Raw genomic sequence first — 20,856 nt, forward strand, 5'->3', positions numbered from 1 at the left:
ATCCACATACCGTCAGGAGTTGAATGAACATCAAAGGGGAGGAAGGGGATCACTTGCGTCGAGCAGCACAATTACGTGCAACTCGATCGATCAGCTGATCGCTCCCCGCTGCAACCGGCAGAGGAGGAAAACACTCGCATGCCCTACAATTGGGGCCGATACGGGAGAAGGAAGACCCGGCCAATGAACTGCCTGAGGGATGGAAGCCAATGTTGAGGACTTGTACAAAGTTTAGAAGGTACACAGACGCAAACAACTACTACATACCAAACAACGGCGAGCTGCACGGCCCAGCTAAAAAAAGGCGATCAGGTGAGGCGGCCAGGTGCGGTGATAACAGGAGGCGGGGCAGTCTGGAGCTCCAAGGCAAGAGGGCTCCCAGTGCACAACCACTCACCTTTATAGGCAGCGCAACCAACCGTGATAGGCCGGTACTGCAGTACTAATTAAAGGCCCATCCTGCTACATAAGGCTCATAAGAAATATGCTGTTTCAATGTGTCTGTGTTCGGCTTTTTATGTAGTCTTTTGTTTTGTGCTCCTTAATAACTAGACAACTGTAGAACTACCTAAAGGGATTATAAAAAGCTGGTGGTGATCCAGCACAATTTAAAAAAAGCTTCGGCTCTTGATCTCTTGACACTGAAGCAGCTACAGGATGAGATTTGTCTTTGGGTTTGAAGCGTTGCAGCCAATGATCATGAATCACTGTGTTGTTTATCATCATTATTTGTTAAACCGTGCAGGAAGAATGTGAGATCAATTCTACCGAGAGGCAGCAGAAATAATGTCTGTGTGTATCGTCTATACTTCAATCTTTTTCAGCCTCTCCTGTCGTCTCTTTGTCATCTCGTTTTTCTCCCAGGTCGTACCTGGACCTGGACATCAGTTTCAGTGGAGAACAGGCTGAACTCTATATGCAGAAAGCCATTGTCATGACGCTGTCGGCTGTTGACACTCTGAAGAGACTCGTTTTTGTGGGAAACCTTTTTGACTCCCTCAAGGTGAGCCAAGCCAGTGTGTGTCAGTGTGTGTCAGTGTGTGTCAGTGTGTGTCAGTGTGTGTCAGTGTGTGTCAGTGTGTGTTAGTTTGTGCATGCCGCACTTATTTACTCGCTTAATCACCTGTCTTTAATGATTTGCCTCCCTCTGTCCAGTGCCTCTCCCCCTCATTAACTCAAGCATCAGTCCGTCTCTGCTTTCTTTTATTTCTCTCCATCATCTGTCATCTTCCCCCCTCCATCATCGCCATGCCAACCGTCTCTCACAGTACACAAACTCAGAGTTGCAAAACTTGTTTTGTTAATGTTATGTCCCTAGAATCTAATTCCTAAAGTTCTGTAATTGTCAAGAACTTGTGATGACACGACATCTGCACAATTCTATTTTCAAACACATTAAGGCTGTAGGTCAGGTGATTTAGAGTCAGCCATTCATTGTAGCTGTTGCATTTTGTTGTAAATTAAAATGGCAAATTGTAAAAATTATCGTGATGCCATGATGCCGACCATTATATTCAATGTGCACATTTGTAATCAAGATAGCAATATACTCTTATTAAACTTATAATGTAGTAAATCTATACTATTCTATATAGTCATTGGTGTAATATGCTGGGCATCATTTAACAATTTGATCTGTGAAAATGACTTACTACACTTGCATACATGTGCATGTGCTGTATGTTCCCCATTCATGCACTGGTAACTGTGACTTCATATTGACATCATTCCTACACTATGTTCATACATTTGTATATAAATATAAGATTAAAGTCATGTCCATAATAATAGTAAACTTTATATAGCATAAAAAACGTAACAGTGCTATACCAAAATGATTTTAAAAAACGGTTTAAATGTCAAAAAATCATTGAGTCTATTTAATCACAAGAAAAGTCCTATAGGACGCAGCGATATGTGGAAAAAGTTTCTTGCAGCGTCAATATTTCATTTATGTGAAATATCTGAAGGATCCTTTTGACTCCAACCTGTAAAATCAAGATATTCCAGATTGTGTCGTGAAGTTAATTTGAAATGTGATGAAGAATTTGACATACAATTCTAAATACATGTTTATTTATAAAGAATCATATAAGTGACTGTACTTTATATTGCAGCAATTGACCTGTAATATATTCACAGTAATGAGCAGCAGCAGTTTTTGAGCAGACAGGCAGTTCACAGTGAATCAGTCAAGTCAGTGTGAGGTAACTGAGCCCCTGAACCTCCGGCCTCTGACCTGTCCGGTATGTACCATGACACACTGGAGACTGTGTACAAAAACGCCTGGGATGGCCTGGAGTCTCTTTGCATCAGAGACAGGGCTGTCCCATATCAGGGCAACACTGGATCCCCCACACACCAAGCCCCTGATATAAAACTATTTTGGGAGTTGTTCACTTGGAGCAACTTTCCATCATCAAAAAGTAAATGAAGTCAGTGAAGGATCTTTTTATTGAGTGTTGTATGAGGCCGTCTGACACGGTGCAGTAACATGACGAACACGAGCTTGATTTACTGCTTCCTGAAAGAATGAGAACCACATGTCTCAGGGCTGCAGCGTTTTCTTGATCTTTGGACGGATCATCGATGGGAGTTAAACTAACTCTCTACAGCTGAGTCTCTGTTTCTGTTTCTCTTGGTCCTAGTTCCTGGTCCTGATGTACCTCGTGACGTTCCTGGGAGCTCTGTGCAATGGCCTTACTGTGTTCATCATCTGTAAGGAACCATTACCTGCTGGAAATCTGCAATCAGTTAACCCACTGAGTCTCAATATCATTTTTAACTTCTCTACTTTTCTCTCTCCTCCAGGTGTGATTGCTCTCTTTTCCCTGCCACTTTTCTACAGACAACGCCAGGTGATACCTCCGTCACTTCATTATCTTTATCGTAACTTTAATTAGTCCGTCATTTTTTCTTTTTTAATTGCCCTCCGTTTGAATTGAACGAAATTTTTGGCTGTTTCTGTTCTCTCACAGGAGCAAGTGGACAAGTTCTTCGCAAATATCCAGGCTAAAGTGGACAACATCAAGGACATGTGAGTATGGCTCCATCTTCTGGTAAAACGGTGCCATCAACAGAATCTGTCTGAAAACCCACACTTGTAGTTGTTCAAGTGTGAAAGTGTGAGAGCTGAACTCTCCTCTCTTTCTCTTCCACAGCTTTGTAAGAATTGCCCAAGGCGGTGGCCCTCCTCCCGACCCAACTCCTGGTGGCACCAAACCCAATTTCCAGTAGACACTATGAACAAGAACTTTCAGACAAGCTCCCAGAGTTACAGGCTGTCACTCAGATGTCTTACCCAGCAGTCTGTGCTCAGAGAACAGAGCTCCAGAGACTGGGGGAAGGGATGTTACTTAAAAGGACGATGACGATGAGCATGGTACTTTATACTCTAACTGTATTTAAGTTATGGGGTCGTAGGTTGGGGTAGGGTTAAAATGAATCAAGGTGAAATCAAGGTGAATGAATTCTGGATGAGACTGTTGCTGCTGACGTCAGAGTCGACACAGCTCGTCCCGTGTGACCATCTTTGGAAACACTCGTTTTTAAAATGTAAAAATGACTAATAAGTGTCTTAGATTGAGCTTTAGTCCAAATGAGGTACTAAGACCAGAGACAGGGAGTTCCCACACTGATGCCTGAGAAAAGGAACGTCAGTTTTCAAGGGTTGAGATAAAATAACAGGTCATTATTATTCATGGCAGCATAGAACTGGCAAATAAGAATGTATGTGTCGGCACATGTACTTTTGTAGATGCATATTCATTCTCATGACAGTTTATCTGTGTGTATGCAAGTATGAATGTGTTTGTGTGCGTGGAATTCCTGAAATACCGCTTGCTGAAATATTACCTACGAGCAATTAAAGTCGCATTTCTTCTTTATTTTCTAAAACTTTCAGTTTCTTCTCATCCGCACCAACATTCACTTTCACTCACTTGTTCATTTACATTTTCTCCTGGTCGTGTTTTCTCACATTTCTTCATTGACCGTATGGACACGGCGGCCATTTTCCTTTGACCTCATGCTCAGGGTGGGAAGCAGTGAAATGAAAACACGATGTCAGATTTTCTGTATTTAGATGACTTATAAACCTGGATCACAGCAGTGCAACATAATCCTGTTCATAACAATAATTTGACCCCTCATCCAGAGCGTGAAGTCAGGGGGAAATGCTCGTCGTGTGAATCTGGTCTGTAGAGCTCCACAGTGTGGTTACGGAAGTCATTTTCTGAATAGAGATCTTAATGATCAACCATAATATTTTAAGCGTCCAAGGTATACTTACCAGAAGCCACAGATTCTTATGATATCAACTACATTTTAAGAAAAACATGTTTTAGTTAGTGTTTTATTCAACAAAAAGAAGTTCTACACTACCCAGAATCCTCAGGTGTAACAGCAACGTCCCTGATTGGTTGAGCTTTCTATTACCATGGAAATGTTAATCACAAGCATGAAAATCAGGCCAGCTACCATTTTTTTAGAGAGGAGGAAGAGTGTCCAATGAGTGGAAAATCACTACTACTGAAACGTTGATGAAGAAAATGAATTAGAAAATTTACTTCTGGAACCAGAGCCCTTTCTGAAAGTAAATGGTAAATGGTTATGTATTTATATCGTGCTTTTCTAGTCTTGATGACCACTTGAAGCGCTTTACAGTACAGTTTTACATTCACCATTCACACACACATTCATACAGTGCATCTATCCGCAGCACTTTGTTATTCTATGGGGGGGGCATTCAGGGTCCAGCATCTTGCCCGAGGAATCAACGGCATGCAGATGGGTCTGACTGGGGATCGAACTGCCGACCTTCAGGTTGGAGAACGACCACTCTTCCCCTCAGAAACAGCCGCCCTGGTGGGTGGTCACTGCTCGGTTGTTCACACTGACACTGAGTGCAAAGTGAAAGTTGAAGCATGAATACTTAGAAAGACGAGTGAGTTCTTTTCACAAGTTCAAAACGTAAACATGGTACTACCAGGTGACATGACAGGAGGTTCATCACTGACGGAGCATCGGAGGTCGCCGAGTCAGTTTTTTTTTTGTGTGTTTGTGTTAAAAAGTCAGATGGCTGTTCCTCTGGACGTGTTGATCTGCAGCCTCGGAGGAAAAGGTGTGAAGGAATGAGGGAGTGAAACACTGCAGGTGCCTTTTTAACTTCAGGTTCCAGAGCATGGTGTGATTCACAGTATTTACAGCTGCTGACAGTCACTTCCCCTCCCATAACAAACCACGTCTCACGTTCACCTGCACATCGACTCCCTGACAACGCTGTTTTTTTGTTCGTGTACAATACTTGTGTGAAAGTACATGACGAGGGTATCTTATCCTGCATTGTAAGTAGATCAATTTTAGGATTAACACAAGTTATTCAGGATATACATTTCCCCTTTTAGCGGTTGCTTTTAATGCTTTTTCCAAAATGTATCTGTTCTAAAGCGGTATTATTATTGTTCGATCCCCCGGTGTCCTGCAGTGAAAGCCTTTTATGTTAGCAGACGTGTTCATTAACATCCTAACACGTGACATGTGCTGCTAAGTGTTGGACCTACAGTAGCTGCACGCACGGCAGATTTCCCTACTAATGCAGATTATTATTTTGTCTTTCTTCCTAAGGGACCTTCAGTGATGTGAATGAAGATAGCGATGACATTAAATTCCCTTGTCTGCCCACACAGCTTGGCACATAGAAAAGATTCACTCACTGAGTTTCTGTCCCTTGTCTCATGAAATCATATTTCAGCAGAGCGGCTGTTTTTATCAAAGTCAAACTCATCAGAACTAAATCTAGATTGCCACGTTTTTATATTGCTTTTGTGAATGAAATGAAATCAAATGACTTAACATTTCAAATCAATTGAAAACAAAGCAGATAGTTGCACTTTATAAATATACTGCATGTTTAAATGGGTGAGGAAGACTTGTAGTGTTTGCTGTGACTAAAAAAGCGCTATATAGATGCAGTCAATTTAAACAAAGACTTAGATTTAATGGATAAAGAAATCTGTAGTGATTATGTATTATTACTCAACCTAATTGCAGCTGCTTTTGTGTCACAGTAATGTCGCCTCCTGCTGCCGGATTAGGATTAGCAGAGTTCCTGGGCTTTGTCTCGATATACAGTATCTCTTGGTGGACACAGGTCTGGAGGTGATATAGAAAAAAAAACGTTTTCTTTCTGTCTCCACTGTTAATGTCGACTGGTCAAGCAAATGTATTGACTCATTATATTGGTGGGGCAACTATGAAATGAACAGCTTGTGTTTGAATTTCTCTGGGGCATTGGTGGTTTGATATCCAACCTAATGGAGCCCTGCCGCTGGGAGCAGCAGCAGATTTGACACTCACAAATTATTTAACTATTTAAAATCAATCAAAATCAAAGTTAAACAAGGTTAGTGTGATTTTTTTTTTTTTTTTAATTGATAGATACAGTCAACAAGCACTTTGATAGAAATACCTGTAAATCTATTTATTCATTCGAATGTATAATTTATTGCCACACAACTCAGTTGTTTGGAATTTGCCCATGATGAGACAAAAAACACAACATAACACATAACAAGAAAAGAAACAAAACACATATCCCCCGTCCCATAAAATCTGTCGATGTAAAATCCAGAATAAATCCAGAATGAAAGTAAATACAGTAAAGACTATTGTAATTAGAGTAGGGTGTCCGGTGCTTACAAATACACAAAAATACTCTCATCTATTGTACCTTAGGCAAATCCCGCCAAAGTGTTCTCTCCTGTGTCCTCTCTCCTCTGAGTCCATTCGTACTTCCTCAACTTTTAACAGTGTCCTGAAAGTGAAAGTCGGGCCTACCCACTTCATTTTTATGAAGCAAAGAATAATGAAATTTTGCCATGAAATTCATGACATGGACATGGCCACTCTTGAGCTACAGTAGGGGGGAAAGTCTCCCGCTCTTTATGTGACCGACCCTGGGAAGGGACAGGTCATGTACAGCACTGTGTGGACAAGCCGGGTTGAAACAGCGACGGCAAAAATGAGCACGGTCGCACGATCCCCATCATCTGTAAAGCTGAGCTCCCTCCTTTTCTTGTGAGGGTGTTGTAGAAGCTTTCAAGGATTTATTATGGCTGTTACCGGTAACCTGATACAACACATGCAAAACACACATACCTATAATAAGTTAACATGACACAATGCTAACTGTAACCATTAATTCAAGGCTTGGACTTGATATACACTTATTATTATTGTTATTTCTGTAGCTCTTCAACGCAATGGAGAAAAAAAAGAACGAGAATGAAGAATTCTGAAGACTTGTTAGGGCAGAGAAAGTTCATCATATGCCATTTCGAATGAACACATTAGTGTATTATGATATTTCAAATCAATTATCTGAGTTAATTTAATTGGGTTAATAATTTTCTAATTTCAGATTTGTAATTTTCAGTATATATACCTTTTTAGATTGTGTTGGCATTGAGCGTGTTATCCATAATTCGCAGTTACATGATTGTCATGTAGGTCTTAAATGAGGGGGAGGAAAGCTTTATGGAATGGTGATTGTCATGTTTGATATGGATCAATATTTTATCCTGTATTTTCTTTGTGTGAATAAAAGAGAGAGGTTGAGCTGCGCAAATGACATTATTTATTTTCCTTCCCTTTTAGATATTTAGGACCTTCATAAGTTAATAGTGTAGCTTCACAGAGCAGGCTATGTTTTGTGATTTTGCCAGAATAGCAAACTGATAGCTGTGGTAATATAATATGGTGTTGTAGTAAAAAGCAAAGCTGACTCTAATTTCCGTTTCTTGTTCCTGCCTAGAGGGTGAAGTGAATACACGCAAGAGAGAAAAGTGAAGAGATGAAAGGACTCTGTCGATGGTAAATCAAAGGCTTGTGTGAATGATGCAACTGTGATATGTATCAGTTGTATGGATGGCGTATTGACACTGAGTGTTCTCAGTCTAATGAATATACAGACATATTTAGCTTCCAAGAATAGCTGCTGGGTGCATTATGTGTTTGTGTGGTAATCCAGAATCACTGGTTTCATCATACTGCTTTATGACATGAAAGATCTTTAAATGCACAGCCTGCAAATAAGACAGGTCAGGTGACCAGTCTTTGGTTTATTGGCCAATTATTCTTGGTTCTGCACCATTAAAACAACACAAAGCTGAAACTTTGCAAGGCCTATGATGAAACTGCCCCAAATTACAATTAGTTATATAAAACAGGTAGGTTGCTGTAATAAGGGCCTCCCACTGTCAGTGCTCTAATGACACACATCTTTTCCCTTTATTATACGAGGATCTTAGGATACTTTGCCTATGATGACGTCAAGATAATAGGCTGTTACTTTGTGATCTCTTTACATCATAGAAACGTTTAAATGTACTTGTTCACTTGTGGCTGAAGTCGTGGTGAATTCACTCAAGGCAGATAAATAAAAACTTAGCATCTCTCTGTGGATCAGTTTACAGTTATTCAGCCATGTCAGCCATTAGCAGCAGTCCCTTCTCACAGGAGAGCAGTGAAATCTCAGATGAAATATCATTGCACCGCGAAAGTTTGGTGAGTTATAATTTGTATTCATGTTGCTGCATTGTAGCTGGTTTTATTTTATTTCTGAATTCTATCTCATGTACAGAAAATGAATTCCTGTAGTTTGTTTCTCTCTTGCAACAGAATGAGATGCTCAACTGGCAGGTCATCACGCCACTTAGTTCACCCAGTGGTCTGCTCACCCCCAACACACTGAGCGGCTTAGGAGCTCTGAGCAACCAGAGCGACCCGTCCTCATTTGTCACACCTACCCCACTGCCAGGTAACAAACGCACCCATAAACTACGATACAGCTTGAAATTACAGTTGACTAAGATCGTTAAATCTCTGCTTCAGGACACCATTGATTTCTCACAATTTTTATGATGATCCCCCCCCCCCCCCCCCCCCACACACACACACACACTTTTGTCTCCCTACCTCTTGCAAAATGATACTTAATTTTTATTAATGAAAACATACTTTTACAGTATCTATCTTAATAGTTCCAGGTTAAAATTATCTCTATGGAAGATACATGTTACATCATGTTATTATCTCCAGCAGCTTTTGTTTTTATATCCCAGGCAGAAGCTTTATGAATCTGATACTGGATGAGTCATGGAACATGTTTTGTTACTGACAGAGAACATTGCGACTTTCTTAAATGAGAATTATTTTCTGTTCCATTTAGTTGTTCTTTGTAGTAATAGCATCAAAAAAACTATAAACCGACCGGTCTGTCTATCAGTGTCTCCTTTTGAGGGATGTAATAGATTTTCAGTAGTGTGGCTCTTTTCTCTATTTTGTGTACTGTAATTTGCTCAGGTTGAAGGTGCTGAGTCATGTCTCCTTTTTTTAGGAGCAGGGAAGAGGAGCAGAGTGACAAATGAGGAGGTTCTGAAGTTGCCTCTTGAGTTTGGGTGAGCTATTGAAATTCTTGTTAAATGAAACTAACATTGTTTGGATGGTCTGACCGTGTTCTCTTTGTCCTTCTTGCTGTCATACTTGCTGCACTGTTTGTGTCTCTGCTATTGGTCTTATAGTTTAATGTCAGCTCACTGAGGGCTGACTAGTGGCCTTTTATAAAATGACACCTATGGCCAACTTTTGGCCATTAGCTGCTCCCTGCCCGCAAATTCTGCAGCATGGGATCAGAGCAACCTTTCATCTGATGGGGATGTTTTTCATCAGCAGACCACTGGACTGTATTCCAGCCCCTATTTCTGTCTGGGATAACAGATTACATGTGTTTTTTTCCTAAGTCATGGCTGCTCTCCAGTTGATCTCCTGAGGACTGAGGGGTAGCCCCTCTTGGCTCATGTCCATCTAAAAGTGGACAGCTGTACAGTCATCCATTACATCATTTCCCTCCTTGTTACCCTGCTGGTTTGGGGTTCTGACCCTGAACACCATTATTCAATTGGGGGACATAACTATTGCAAGAAATCTTTCTCTTTGAATATATATATATATATATTAATGATGACTGAATACAGCTAGAACAATATTTTAATGATATTAATTTCATGATTTATATGTTGTACTTTGTTTGCAATTGTGTTTGCTCAGGTGGCGGAGAGAGACTCGGATCAGGAGTGTGGCAGGTCGACTTCAAGGGGAAGTTCTCTACTTTGCACCATGCGGGAAGATACTGCGTCGCTATCATTATGTGACGAAGGTGAACCAACAATTTATGGAAAATATAAAACCTTAAACCATGGCATATAGTCACTGCAGCTTTATGTTATCACACACTAGTGGAAATCACAACATGTTACCAGTTATATTGCTCACAGTTCTTCCCATGCTTTAATTACAATGCATAATTCTTTTGTCTGCAGTACTTACATCAGAATGGAATAACTGAAATCTCAAGGGATAACTTCAGCTTTATTCCAAAAATTAAAGTTGGTGCCTTCTATGAAGCCAGAGAAGGACCAGAGGTAAATGTTCCCTTTTATTTACTTTACACAACATATATATATATATGAGATACTTAAATTTAATGTAAAATGGTGTGAGGTCTGATAGAAACATTACTCCAATGAAAAACTTCTGTTTGAGAGAAATTGAGCCAATATACCCACATAGTCCTAGGTAGGAAGCAGAAGAATTCACATATTTGTTGAGACATATCTATCAATGTTCATTTATGATGAATCTTAAGCTTGAAAGCTTGCGTTTGTTAATGAAAGCAATCGGTAGATACAAGTCAGTCTGACCATCTTGTCCTTTTCATTTTCTTTAATCCTTCCTTCGTCTCTGTAATATTTCTCAGGGTCCTCAGTGGTTATTACTGGCTGAGGAGGAGATCACTGCCTTTATCATAGCCATGAATGCCCGCCCCACCCGCCGCTTGGAGGCTGAGCACCAGCCATCAGGTGATGATGCTGGGGAACAACAATTGAATAATCATTCTCTAAACGTTGGAGAAAATAACTTTCAAGACCTCAGCGATGCCAGGGTGCGCCGAAAGCTGAAGGCTCAAGGTCAGTGTACATCTTTGAAATGTTTCAGTGTCACCTGTAAAATAGGTAAAACCAGCTGAATCTGACATTTTCACTTATGTTTTTTCATGAGGAAATCTGGCCACCTGAACATATATGTGAGATCACTTTAAGATGTTTCCAGCTCAGCTACAATAGAGTTTACTTCCAAAACCATTTCTTCAAACAATGTCAGTGGTGGATGTTTTGGTGTCAGCACTACAAAATCCAGTTGTAAGAGTTGCCCACCTTGTAAGAGCCACCTTAAAAGAGGCTTCCTTTAACATTAAACACATAGAGCAAGGTTTATCGACCTTGGGGCTTTTCTTTCTAAACTTTTTTCCTTACTGTTAAGACCAGCCTAAACCGTCTTTGCAGTTTTTTCATGTAAATAAAAACAGCATGTCGTTAAATGCTTCAGGCTTTTCCTCTGGAAATCAGGACTTTGGAGTTGTCTGCAGGTCAATATTTTGCGAATCATTTCAATTCTCTTTGGAGTATGATTTCATAGTTTATATCCCATCATGTTTCAGAAATGGCTCGACTGTTAGCTCAGAGCAAATTGATCAGAAAACAGGAGGCGCAGGCCATGGCACAAGCAGCCAAGGAGGCAAGGCAACAAGAAGGTAAACAGCCACCGTCTCGTCAGACTCTTCTCTAACATTGGATCAGATTGTGTGTGTGAACCTAACATGTTTGTGTTTTCTAGCCATACGATTGGCTGAAGAAACCCGGATAAAGAAAGAGCTGAACAAGGTTCTCGACCAACAGGTAAGGATCTTTCTTTGCATGCTCTGTTTAATTTTCCGTGCAGATCTTACACTGTACACTCTCAAGGTTTTAAAGTGAAAACAGTTGAACTGCTCTGAAATTCCACAAGGAAGTTGCTATCCTTCAAAATGCTGCACCTTCCTGATTTGCATAGACCCACTGTGCTTCCTCACCCCACACCCTGCTCCCCTCCTCCTCTCTATAACATGCATGACTTAACAGTTAATTCATTTGATCTTGCCCTCATCCTTTTACCAGAGGAGAATCGAGCGCATTCAGCAAATGCGAATGGAAAAGGAACACCGTTCAAAGAAAACTCTAGAGGTTGGTTCTAAAAGTTATTGCAGAAACAGCTGCCATTTTGTCTTTGAGTTTTAATGGGAGGGAATAATCATCTCTTCACTCCGCGTGTCAATATGTTAGATCTGATATTACCAGTGAGACACTTGCTCTATTTAGATTTGTGTGGAATATTTTCTATTGACATCATTAAGCAAACTAATACCAAAATTACACAAAATATTAAGTATAACACTTAATGGTTTTTTTTTTCTCACGTTTGTTTCATATTATACCTCTAATCAAGGAAATGATCGGTTGATTCATTTATCAAACATTGTTGCTCCGGTTAAAAGTTAATTTATCTTTTCTGTTCTGGGAATACTGTAATTATGGAATGAGTGTATCATCCAACTCTGTTTCTTGAACTTTTTGCATTCACAGGCTAAACGACAGAAGCAACAAGAAGCAGCCAATGCCAGACAACTGGAGGCTGAAAAACAAAAAAAGGTAAATAACTGATGTTTATGAGCAAATTGTGTTTTTCACTTTTACGTCTGTTATCACATATTACAGATTCCTTCTTAGTCCTTGTAAATGGACCCTTACTATAATTTTATTTTAATATTTTTTTTATGTTTTATTGTTATGTTTGATTATGTTTTGTTGTGTCCTGTCTGTGTGGTTTGTAAGATGTCTGTCAAACGGATGCATCTTTCTTAGACTGCAAATCAAATCTAGTTGCGGGTACAACTAAAGTAACCTGAATGTGAACTGTTGTTCTATTTGTTAGTGCAAAGCAGATTTTCCTTACCTTGGTAAATGATCTGTTCTTTTCCCCAAAGGAAAAGGAGATGGAAAGAATGCGAGCTGTTATGCTGAAGCAACAGGTAGGTGTTTTTCCCTCAAATGATTTGAATAACTTGAAGATGGTCTCTTACGAATTAACACACAATATATAATTTAAAAATATTATTAATTAATTTGGGGTTCTTTGGTGTATTTTTAACTATAGGCTGGATTTTTATTGCATTGATTTTCTCCTTTGATTTTTCTATCTCCTTATACTTTGCCAACTCTTCCTACCAGGAGTTGGAGAGGCATAGAATAGATATGGTGTGGGGTATGTTAGTTTCTGTACATTCAACAACATATTGTGAATGTGTTGTGGTAATTGGTTGCCATCCCAGCAGTATGTTGCGTGTAGTGTTTGGTTGCAGTCATACTACATCCCTCTGCATGGCTTTTCAAATCAGGGCACTGCATACATCCGCGCTATTTGTCACTCAGGGAAAACACATCCATTAAGTCCACGATATGATTGAAAAAGGCTGGACTGCACAGAATTTATACAAGGATGGGAAGATTTATGATACACCTAAAGAACACTGACTACTTGTTAAACTCTGTTTTGGATGAAATACCTTTTTCACCACAGCATGTGAGCAACACTTATCTATCGTCCCATTTGGAAAAGTCAATATTCGGTGATGTATCTAGTTTGTGGGGAGAGTTTAGCAGCTGTGAGTGAAGTAGTATTATTTACAGCTTTTCACAATAAATAAATCAGATATACAATTTAATCCTTTAAATTCAATCATTGTTGATTTGAAACGCACTCATTGTTCTGCATGCTGATTTGAAACTCTTGGCCTGTACCAGCTTTCAGTCTGCTACTTGCCAGATTAATAATGGCTGTTTGTAACTTTGAGTTTATGCTTTCTGTGTGCATCACTACCCTTGATTGCTTTTTATTAATCACTATGATCCATTTGCTTCAAATGCTGTGTATGTCTTGCACTTAAACTACTGTGCAATATGCAGCATGTTGATTAGGACATCATTGTGACAGTTTGACTTATGCAGACGCTTCTTCTGTGCATGTCAAGTGTTCCATAGTGTGTTCCATCTGTGACTCTTGTCTTCATAGTATAATAGAAACTGTGTTTAGGAAAGAAAATAATGTGTTTGTGCTCGGCTAGGAGACGGAGAGACACAGGCAGCAGATGATCCTGATGAAGGCTGAGGAGATCCGTAAGAAGGCAGAGGTTGGTAATTGCTGATTCACACAGATGTTTCCTCACTAGTTTTAAATATCCATCTGTGACCTTTGTCTTTATAGTATAATATAAACTGCGCTTCAGAAAGAAAATAATGTGTTTGTGCTCGGCTAGGAGACGGAAAGACGCAAGCAGCAGATGATGCTCATTAAGGCTGAGGTGATTCGTAAGAAGGCAGAGGTCAGTAACTGCTGATTCACAAAGATGTTTCCTCACTAGTTTTAAATCTCTGGGAAATGTTAATTTTTTTAAGGATTTCAACACTGTGGTAATTTAGTTTCTAGTTTGTGTTTTTATACCAATATCAATGTCAATGGGAATAATACGATCTCTTGGCTGCAGGAGAAAGAGCGTCTGAAGCAACAGCAGATGGAGGAGAAACGGATGAACAAGGAGAGGAAACTCCAGATCAGGAGATTGGAGCTGGAAAAAGCAAAGGCTCTAAAGAAGCCAAACGAGGACATGTGTTTGGCCGATCTTAAGGTACTCACGCACAGAGAGTCCGTACATCAGAGTGCGTACATATTACCACAGATAGTCTCCATCTGTGGAATATACATCATACAAGTATGTGGAGAGATTAAGAATTCAACCAGGCATGTGTTGTTGTTTTTACATAGGAAATAAATCAGTATAATCTCTGTAGGAGCTATATGCATGAAGATTAGATGTTTTCACAAATTTATGGTTTCATTGTTTTACTGTCACATACAAAAATAGATGCTTAATATCACTGAAAGCATCTATGTTTGATTAAAGAGGGCAGGTATAAGTCAGAGTACTGCCACCAAGTGGCTACTGAAAGCATAACACGTTCTACTGTATTTATAACACATTTTACCAATAGTCTGAAAGAAGAAATACTTAGGTCAGATAGATTTACAAATCATTTCAAAGTATAATATAACATTGAGCATTATTTATCTTTTTTATCTTCAGAGTCTTCCAGTGCTCTCAAGAATCCCTGGTCTGGTAGTGCAAGGAAGCACCTTATCAGACTGCCTGGCGGTGCTGCAGTTTGTACACACCTTTGGAAAGGTCCTGGGATTACAAAATGTAAACGACCTCGACTTAAGAGTCATTCAAAAGGGTTTCCTTAACACCGGGAGCAGTATGGGGAAAGTAGAAGACCTGCTGGTGGGCATGGTCTCCTCAGCCGTACAGGATCCAGGGATACCTGCAGGTCACAGGGTGAGTCTTTCATTGTCAGTGTAGTAGTTATACAGTTGTTGAATTGTAAAGGATTTGTTAATCATGTATTTATGCACACACACATTCATAGTGATCAGACGTAACTTTTTACAGGTTTCACATTTAATTGCTTTAGACATTGACTTTCACCATTTCTGTAGCTGATGCTTAACCACTGCAGTAGTTCAAAAGTAGAGATGTATTTGTATTCAATATATTAAAGGAATACCTGACAGCAGGGACACTCTAGTTTAATACATTCTGTAAAAGTACATGTTGGCACTTTAGGGTTCTGTTCCTGTTCTGTTTGACATTGTAGTATACACAAATACTTACACTTCACGTTAAGTAGGTGAAGAAACATTTATTAAACACACTGACTGAACTTATCAATATTTTTTCTTTTAGAGCAAAACCTGTCTAGGGCAACGCTTGACTGATGTGGAGATCAACAGAGACAATGTGTCTGAGATCCTGCAGATCTACATGGAGGCTCACTGTGATCAGACAAAGTCAGCTGCTCTGGCCCTCAGTCTACGAACTAAAGCTTTTCAGGCCCACAGTCCATCTCAGAAGGCATCCATGTTGTTGTTCCTTTGTGATGATCTCTGCTGCAGTAAAGCTGTGATCAGGTGAGGGATCCATTTCCTTCTAATCCTCACATATCTCAATTCTCATTTTTTTGCTTATATTCACAATATAACAAAATGATGGAGGAAAAAAAAGTGTTGTTAAATTTGTGTTGAATGAGCCATTTTTATTTTGTAAAGTTGATTGCGTGCACAGTTTAAACAAGTGTTTATTATGTGCCTGGAGCTTCAGTTAATCTCTTTGCCTGAGAGCAGAAAATAGTCATCTTTTATTCATGAGGGCTCAAATTGTGAAGAAACAACGGATGTATCAAAAGGAATATGACAAATCATGGTCTGATGGATAGTTTCAAAAGGTTGCATCAAACTATGCTTTATTAATCTTTCATTAGTACCAGCAACACTTTGAAAGGCATCTCCTGCCCGCTGCAGTGGCCTGCAAATGTATCAATCTGAGACTTGAAGCATGATTTTCAATGTGACTTTGCAGTGAGATCAACAAGAAGATGGATCACATGGACAACTTGAGGAAGGAGAAGCGGGCTGTACAGGGAAAGCTCCGCAAGTGAGAACATGCTCATTCCAAGATTTTACCAGAAGGTTCTGTGCAAAGTTTTTCAAATCTTTTTGTGAATAAATTAAAACATTTTTTTTTCCTCTGTACATTTCTGCGTTCAAAGACTGAGGAGCATTTACACCAAGAGGACTAAGAAGGGAGACAGCAGTGTGGGCGGAGATAACAGCCTCACCTTCGATGACGACTGCGAGGACCAAGGAGATGAAGAGGACGAGGAGGGAGAAGATTATGAAGGGGAGAAAGGGGCGAAAGCAGAGATTTGTGAGGAGGAGGTCAGTAACAGCATGATGCTTCTTTTTTTTTTTACTGTTGCCAGTGGCTCATTCAGCGTTTGTTATAGTTAATGTCAGTCAGTCCACTGGCCTCCCACTAATGAGATCTTTTCATCTAGGACAACTGTGTGAACTCTGCCACTATGGAAGAGCTCGAGAAGCAGATCGAGAAATTATTAATGGTAAATTTCACCCACATTCATTTTCTCAGGAAGAGCTAGTTGATGGATTAAAGAAATCCCATTCTACCTCTGTTTTCTGTCTCTTTAGCAACAGAGTCAGATCACACAGGAGCTGCTACGCTCCTCTCAATCACAGCGCTCCATGATGATTGGACAGGACCGCTACAAGAGGCGTTACTGGCTTCTCCCAGAGTGTGGCGGCATCTTTGTTGAGGGCATGGAGAGCAGCGAAGGTGAAAACTCATACTTAAATATACATTTGATTTGTTATGTTTGATATGCACTTTGAGCTGATTTTTTAAATGTTACTCAGGCTATGAAGAGTTGAAGGAGACACAGGAAACGGCTCAGGTGATCCGAATAAAGAAGAAGCAGCTGAAAGAGATGGAGTGGGTGCTCTGCCCAACACCAGAGAGCCAGAAGGGCAAAGACGATCTCAAAATCTTCCTCAAGGGAGTGGTCAAAAAGGATCGATCTTTTAACACACATTCTGACAAACACCAGAACAGTGGCTCTGCTAAAATTCTTTCCACTGCATGTAATCCTTTATATCCCTCCTCTCAGACGGGGATATCCCACAGCCCCCCGCCTGCAACCACTCTGCAGGGACCTGCAGGTGAAACAGATTCTTCAGGGCCATATCCACTGTGTTCCCCCCAACTCAAAGGCAGCCCCTGGATAACCTCCAGTCCCCAGCCTGACCTCCAGCTGACTAACCACACAGTCAACAAGCTTGAGAACCCAGAGGCCCTGTGTGACAAGCCACCTTGTGCCTTGTTTCCTGCTGTGGAGGCAGCTAAGGACTACCCCACACCTCAGCCCATCCCTAAGGGTAAGAATGGCTCACTGCCAGTAAGCACAAGTGAAATGTGCTGGACTAAAGATCATCACTGCCCAGACAGTCCTGGAGTACATGCTGTGATGACTGTCACTCAGCTCTGCAACCTTCTTATGCTCCTAAAATTAAGCAATTAACAATACTTCTCTCTTTGGTTGGCAGAGATGCTGCACGGTTGGTGGCGAGTGTCAGACGTGCAGGAGCTACACAGTCTGGTGGAGGCGCTCCACAGTCGAGGCATCAGAGAGAAGGTCCTACAGAAACAGCTCCAAGAACATATGGAGTATTTGACCCAGCTCTATGCCAACAGTGAATATGGTGTGTCCACAACTCCTCTGCTCACTTTAATTATCTTTAATACAAAACATACTGTTATTTGAAATGTTCATGTCACCTGCTCCCAAATTAATATGTATAAATATGTTGCTTTTCATAGACAGTCATTTGCTCTATTGTTTGTATGTATCTATGGGAGCAGCGTTTGATGTGGTGAAGCTGAAGAAACAGGAGGTGAGGGAGAAAACCGTGGCGAGTTGGTGTGTGGAGGAGCAGGCGATGGAGGTGGACATCCGCCTACTGCAGCAGGTGGAGGCTCTGGAGAGGAGAGTCGTCTTTGCCGGTCTGCAGATCAAGGTAAAAGAATCCTGAACGTCTGTCTACTTACAGCTCATACAAATACAAATATCCCAGATTCATTTCAAGACTATTTCTCCAGTATGTGCTCAGATAGGATTTCGGGTCCTTACTTTATCACCAAACACCATATTTCAACTCTGTGTCCCTCAGGGCTGGATGCACCCTAAGCCCCAGTCAAAGAGGGAGGATCTGGTCTATCGAGAGGACAAGCTCCTCTCTTCTCCAGCTCCCGAGAACACGTGGCAAAGAGGAACCAGGCGGCCTAACAATCCTCTTGATATAGCTGTCATGAGGCTGTCAGAGCTGGAGGAGAACATCGATCGAAGGTACCTACAGAGAAATGAACCCTCAGACCAAACAGAATAATACCACTGTGCCTGTGTCTGTATGATAAGTAGTTTTTTCCTCTGCATGATGCATCTCAGTCGAAGAAGTACCGACAGCCTCAATGTGCAATGTACAGTTTATCTTTACTCACTGATTTCCCTGAAGTCACTGCTTGTGTATGTAATGCTGTCCTGTAATACTTCCACTCACTCTCTGTAACCTCAAAGCAGGGAGGAGGAGGTGACTCCTGGGTTGAGCCTGTGGCACGAAGCCCTTGAAGAAGTCCGCAGCTCGGCTCAGCTGTCGCTCTGTATTCAGCAGCTGAAGAAATCCATCGACTGGGACCGCCCCGTCAAGAGAGTGGTTAGTGATGCCTCTTTTCTCTCGCTATCAAAACTTTGTCACGGCTCTGATAAAGGCTGCCACACCTACTGCCACAGGCCTAAGATCCCCACAGTTCCTGACAGCAAATGGTTCTGTCACATTTGCGTGGCAAAAGTAAACCTGAGACTCTTTTCTCAGGTTTACTCTTTCATTTAATACAATCTCCTAGTCCACAAGCAGTGCAGATGAACGAGCCGCAATCTGTTCAACTGTCCAATGATATCTTCATTGTTCCACATGTCCACATCCATTTAATTAATCTGCACGGTATTTGTTGCGCGTGGCTCCTCACCAGTCGTTTTTATGTCCCCTCTTTCAGAAGAACGCTCAATTACTCCGCAGTAGGAAGCATCACAACCGAGCTTTGGGGGGAGGAAAGCGAGGCAGGGACGAGTTGGACAGCCGTGGGCCCTGTCCCAAAAGAGCCAAACTGGCCTAATACGACAGAGATTGGCTGCAAATCTTTGATGTCGGAGGCCTTCTCTTCACCTGTGACACAATTGAAATGTATGAGCTGCAATAAAGCCGATTGTGCAATGTGAAAGAAAAAAAACACTCCATGATCAGTATCTTCAAGTGCAACACTGTTTAGTTCATGAAAATAACTCAACACCTGCAGCTCCTGCCCAGAAAAGGACTGTGCACCTCATGCACAGAGGTGGACTGCACAGGATAATGTAATTTAATTTAATTTAATTAATCTATTTTTTCAAAACATTTACATATAAGGAGTTATGATAAATCCCGCTCCCACTAACTGAGGGGCTTTTCCTTAGATGGCAGTGTTGAGCCATTTTGCAACGCCCATTTCAAATTACTTACTTTTTTGAGTTTTTGAGTTTCCTGCAATTTTTGGTAAGAATTGGGGCATGTCTAGACCCTGAAAAGCCCAGAAGGGAAATATAAATCCTTCAAAATACAATAGGGCCTTCCACCAGAGGTGCTCAGGCCCTAATAATCCTTATAATTTCAATAGGGCCTCCCACTGTCTCCTACTGTTCGATGCTCGGGCCCTAATAAATAATATTTTTCAACATAAAACGTAAACAGCTGCAAAAGTTTTATATTTCATGCAGTGAGCGGGTTTGTATCTTTAAGAAAGTAAAAAAAAATCCTGGATTCACACAAAAAATTTAATGGGTTCACCCAGACCTCCACAAATTTCATGGAAATTGATTGAGCTTCTTTTGCATAATCCCACTAACAAACAGAAAAACAACCAAACAGACCCTGATGAAAAAAATAACCTCCTTCACGGAGGTAATAGAAAAATTCCAATAAACCTTGTGTTTTGTAGGTTCAGGTATCCAGAATAGAATAGACCTCATTATATAAATGTGCATAGCATGTTAAAGAACATGTTAGTTTTATTTTTTTCTTTGATAAACAGAACAAAAATATATTTTTACATACCAGTACATTACAGCAATGACAAGCTCTTTTAGAAATGTCCAAGTCAGGTATGTTTATGTGTTCTAACAAAAAATTATACACACATTTATAACTATAAAATGAAATCCCATGTGGCGATCCATGGTCACATTTTGTTTGAAGTATTTAAATAAAGGAAAAATATCACTTATTCCTTCATTTGAACTAAAGTGAAAGACATGTTACAGGTTTTTCTCTTTCTAATCTGGAAATGTACGCAGATGATGGTGTCCACCTCCTCGATTCCCTCGATTCCCTTTCGCGCTTCGCTCTCCTGACACTGGCATAGGCAGC

General features: G+C 40.6%; 2 protein-coding genes across 2 annotated transcripts; both read left to right on the forward strand.

Moving 5' to 3' along the window:
* Window positions 1–209: 209 nt before the first annotated feature.
* LOC128439703 (reticulon-1-A-like) lies at window positions 210–3,376 on the forward strand. The gene is made up of 6 exons (XM_053422093.1): window positions 210–325; window positions 865–1,003; window positions 2,649–2,718; window positions 2,812–2,858; window positions 2,979–3,037; window positions 3,162–3,376. The coding sequence occupies exons 1-6, from the start codon at window positions 210–212 to the stop codon at window positions 3,235–3,237; spliced, it is 507 nt and encodes a 168-aa protein (XP_053278068.1). The 3' UTR covers window positions 3,238–3,376.
* A 5,108-nt stretch (window positions 3,377–8,484) lies between these two features.
* Window positions 8,485–19,570, forward strand: LOC128439705 (bromodomain adjacent to zinc finger domain protein 2B-like). The gene is made up of 27 exons (XM_053422094.1): window positions 8,485–8,565; window positions 8,680–8,818; window positions 9,398–9,458; window positions 10,108–10,216; window positions 10,380–10,481; window positions 10,817–11,027; window positions 11,558–11,650; window positions 11,734–11,795; window positions 12,054–12,119; window positions 12,519–12,584; window positions 12,920–12,964; window positions 13,164–13,205; window positions 14,057–14,122; window positions 14,477–14,617; window positions 15,074–15,325; window positions 15,734–15,957; window positions 16,406–16,480; window positions 16,596–16,764; window positions 16,884–16,946; window positions 17,035–17,179; window positions 17,260–17,405; window positions 17,511–17,778; window positions 17,947–18,102; window positions 18,263–18,417; window positions 18,571–18,746; window positions 18,975–19,245; window positions 19,451–19,570. Exons 1-27 carry the CDS (start codon window positions 8,485–8,487, stop codon window positions 19,568–19,570), a joined length of 3,504 nt encoding a protein of 1,167 aa, XP_053278069.1.
* Window positions 19,571–20,856: the final 1,286 nt, after the last annotated feature.

The sequence above is a fragment of the Pleuronectes platessa genome, chromosome 5, assembly GCF_947347685.1.
Source record: "Pleuronectes platessa chromosome 5, fPlePla1.1, whole genome shotgun sequence".
Taxonomy (NCBI): domain Eukaryota; kingdom Metazoa; phylum Chordata; class Actinopteri; order Pleuronectiformes; family Pleuronectidae; genus Pleuronectes; species Pleuronectes platessa.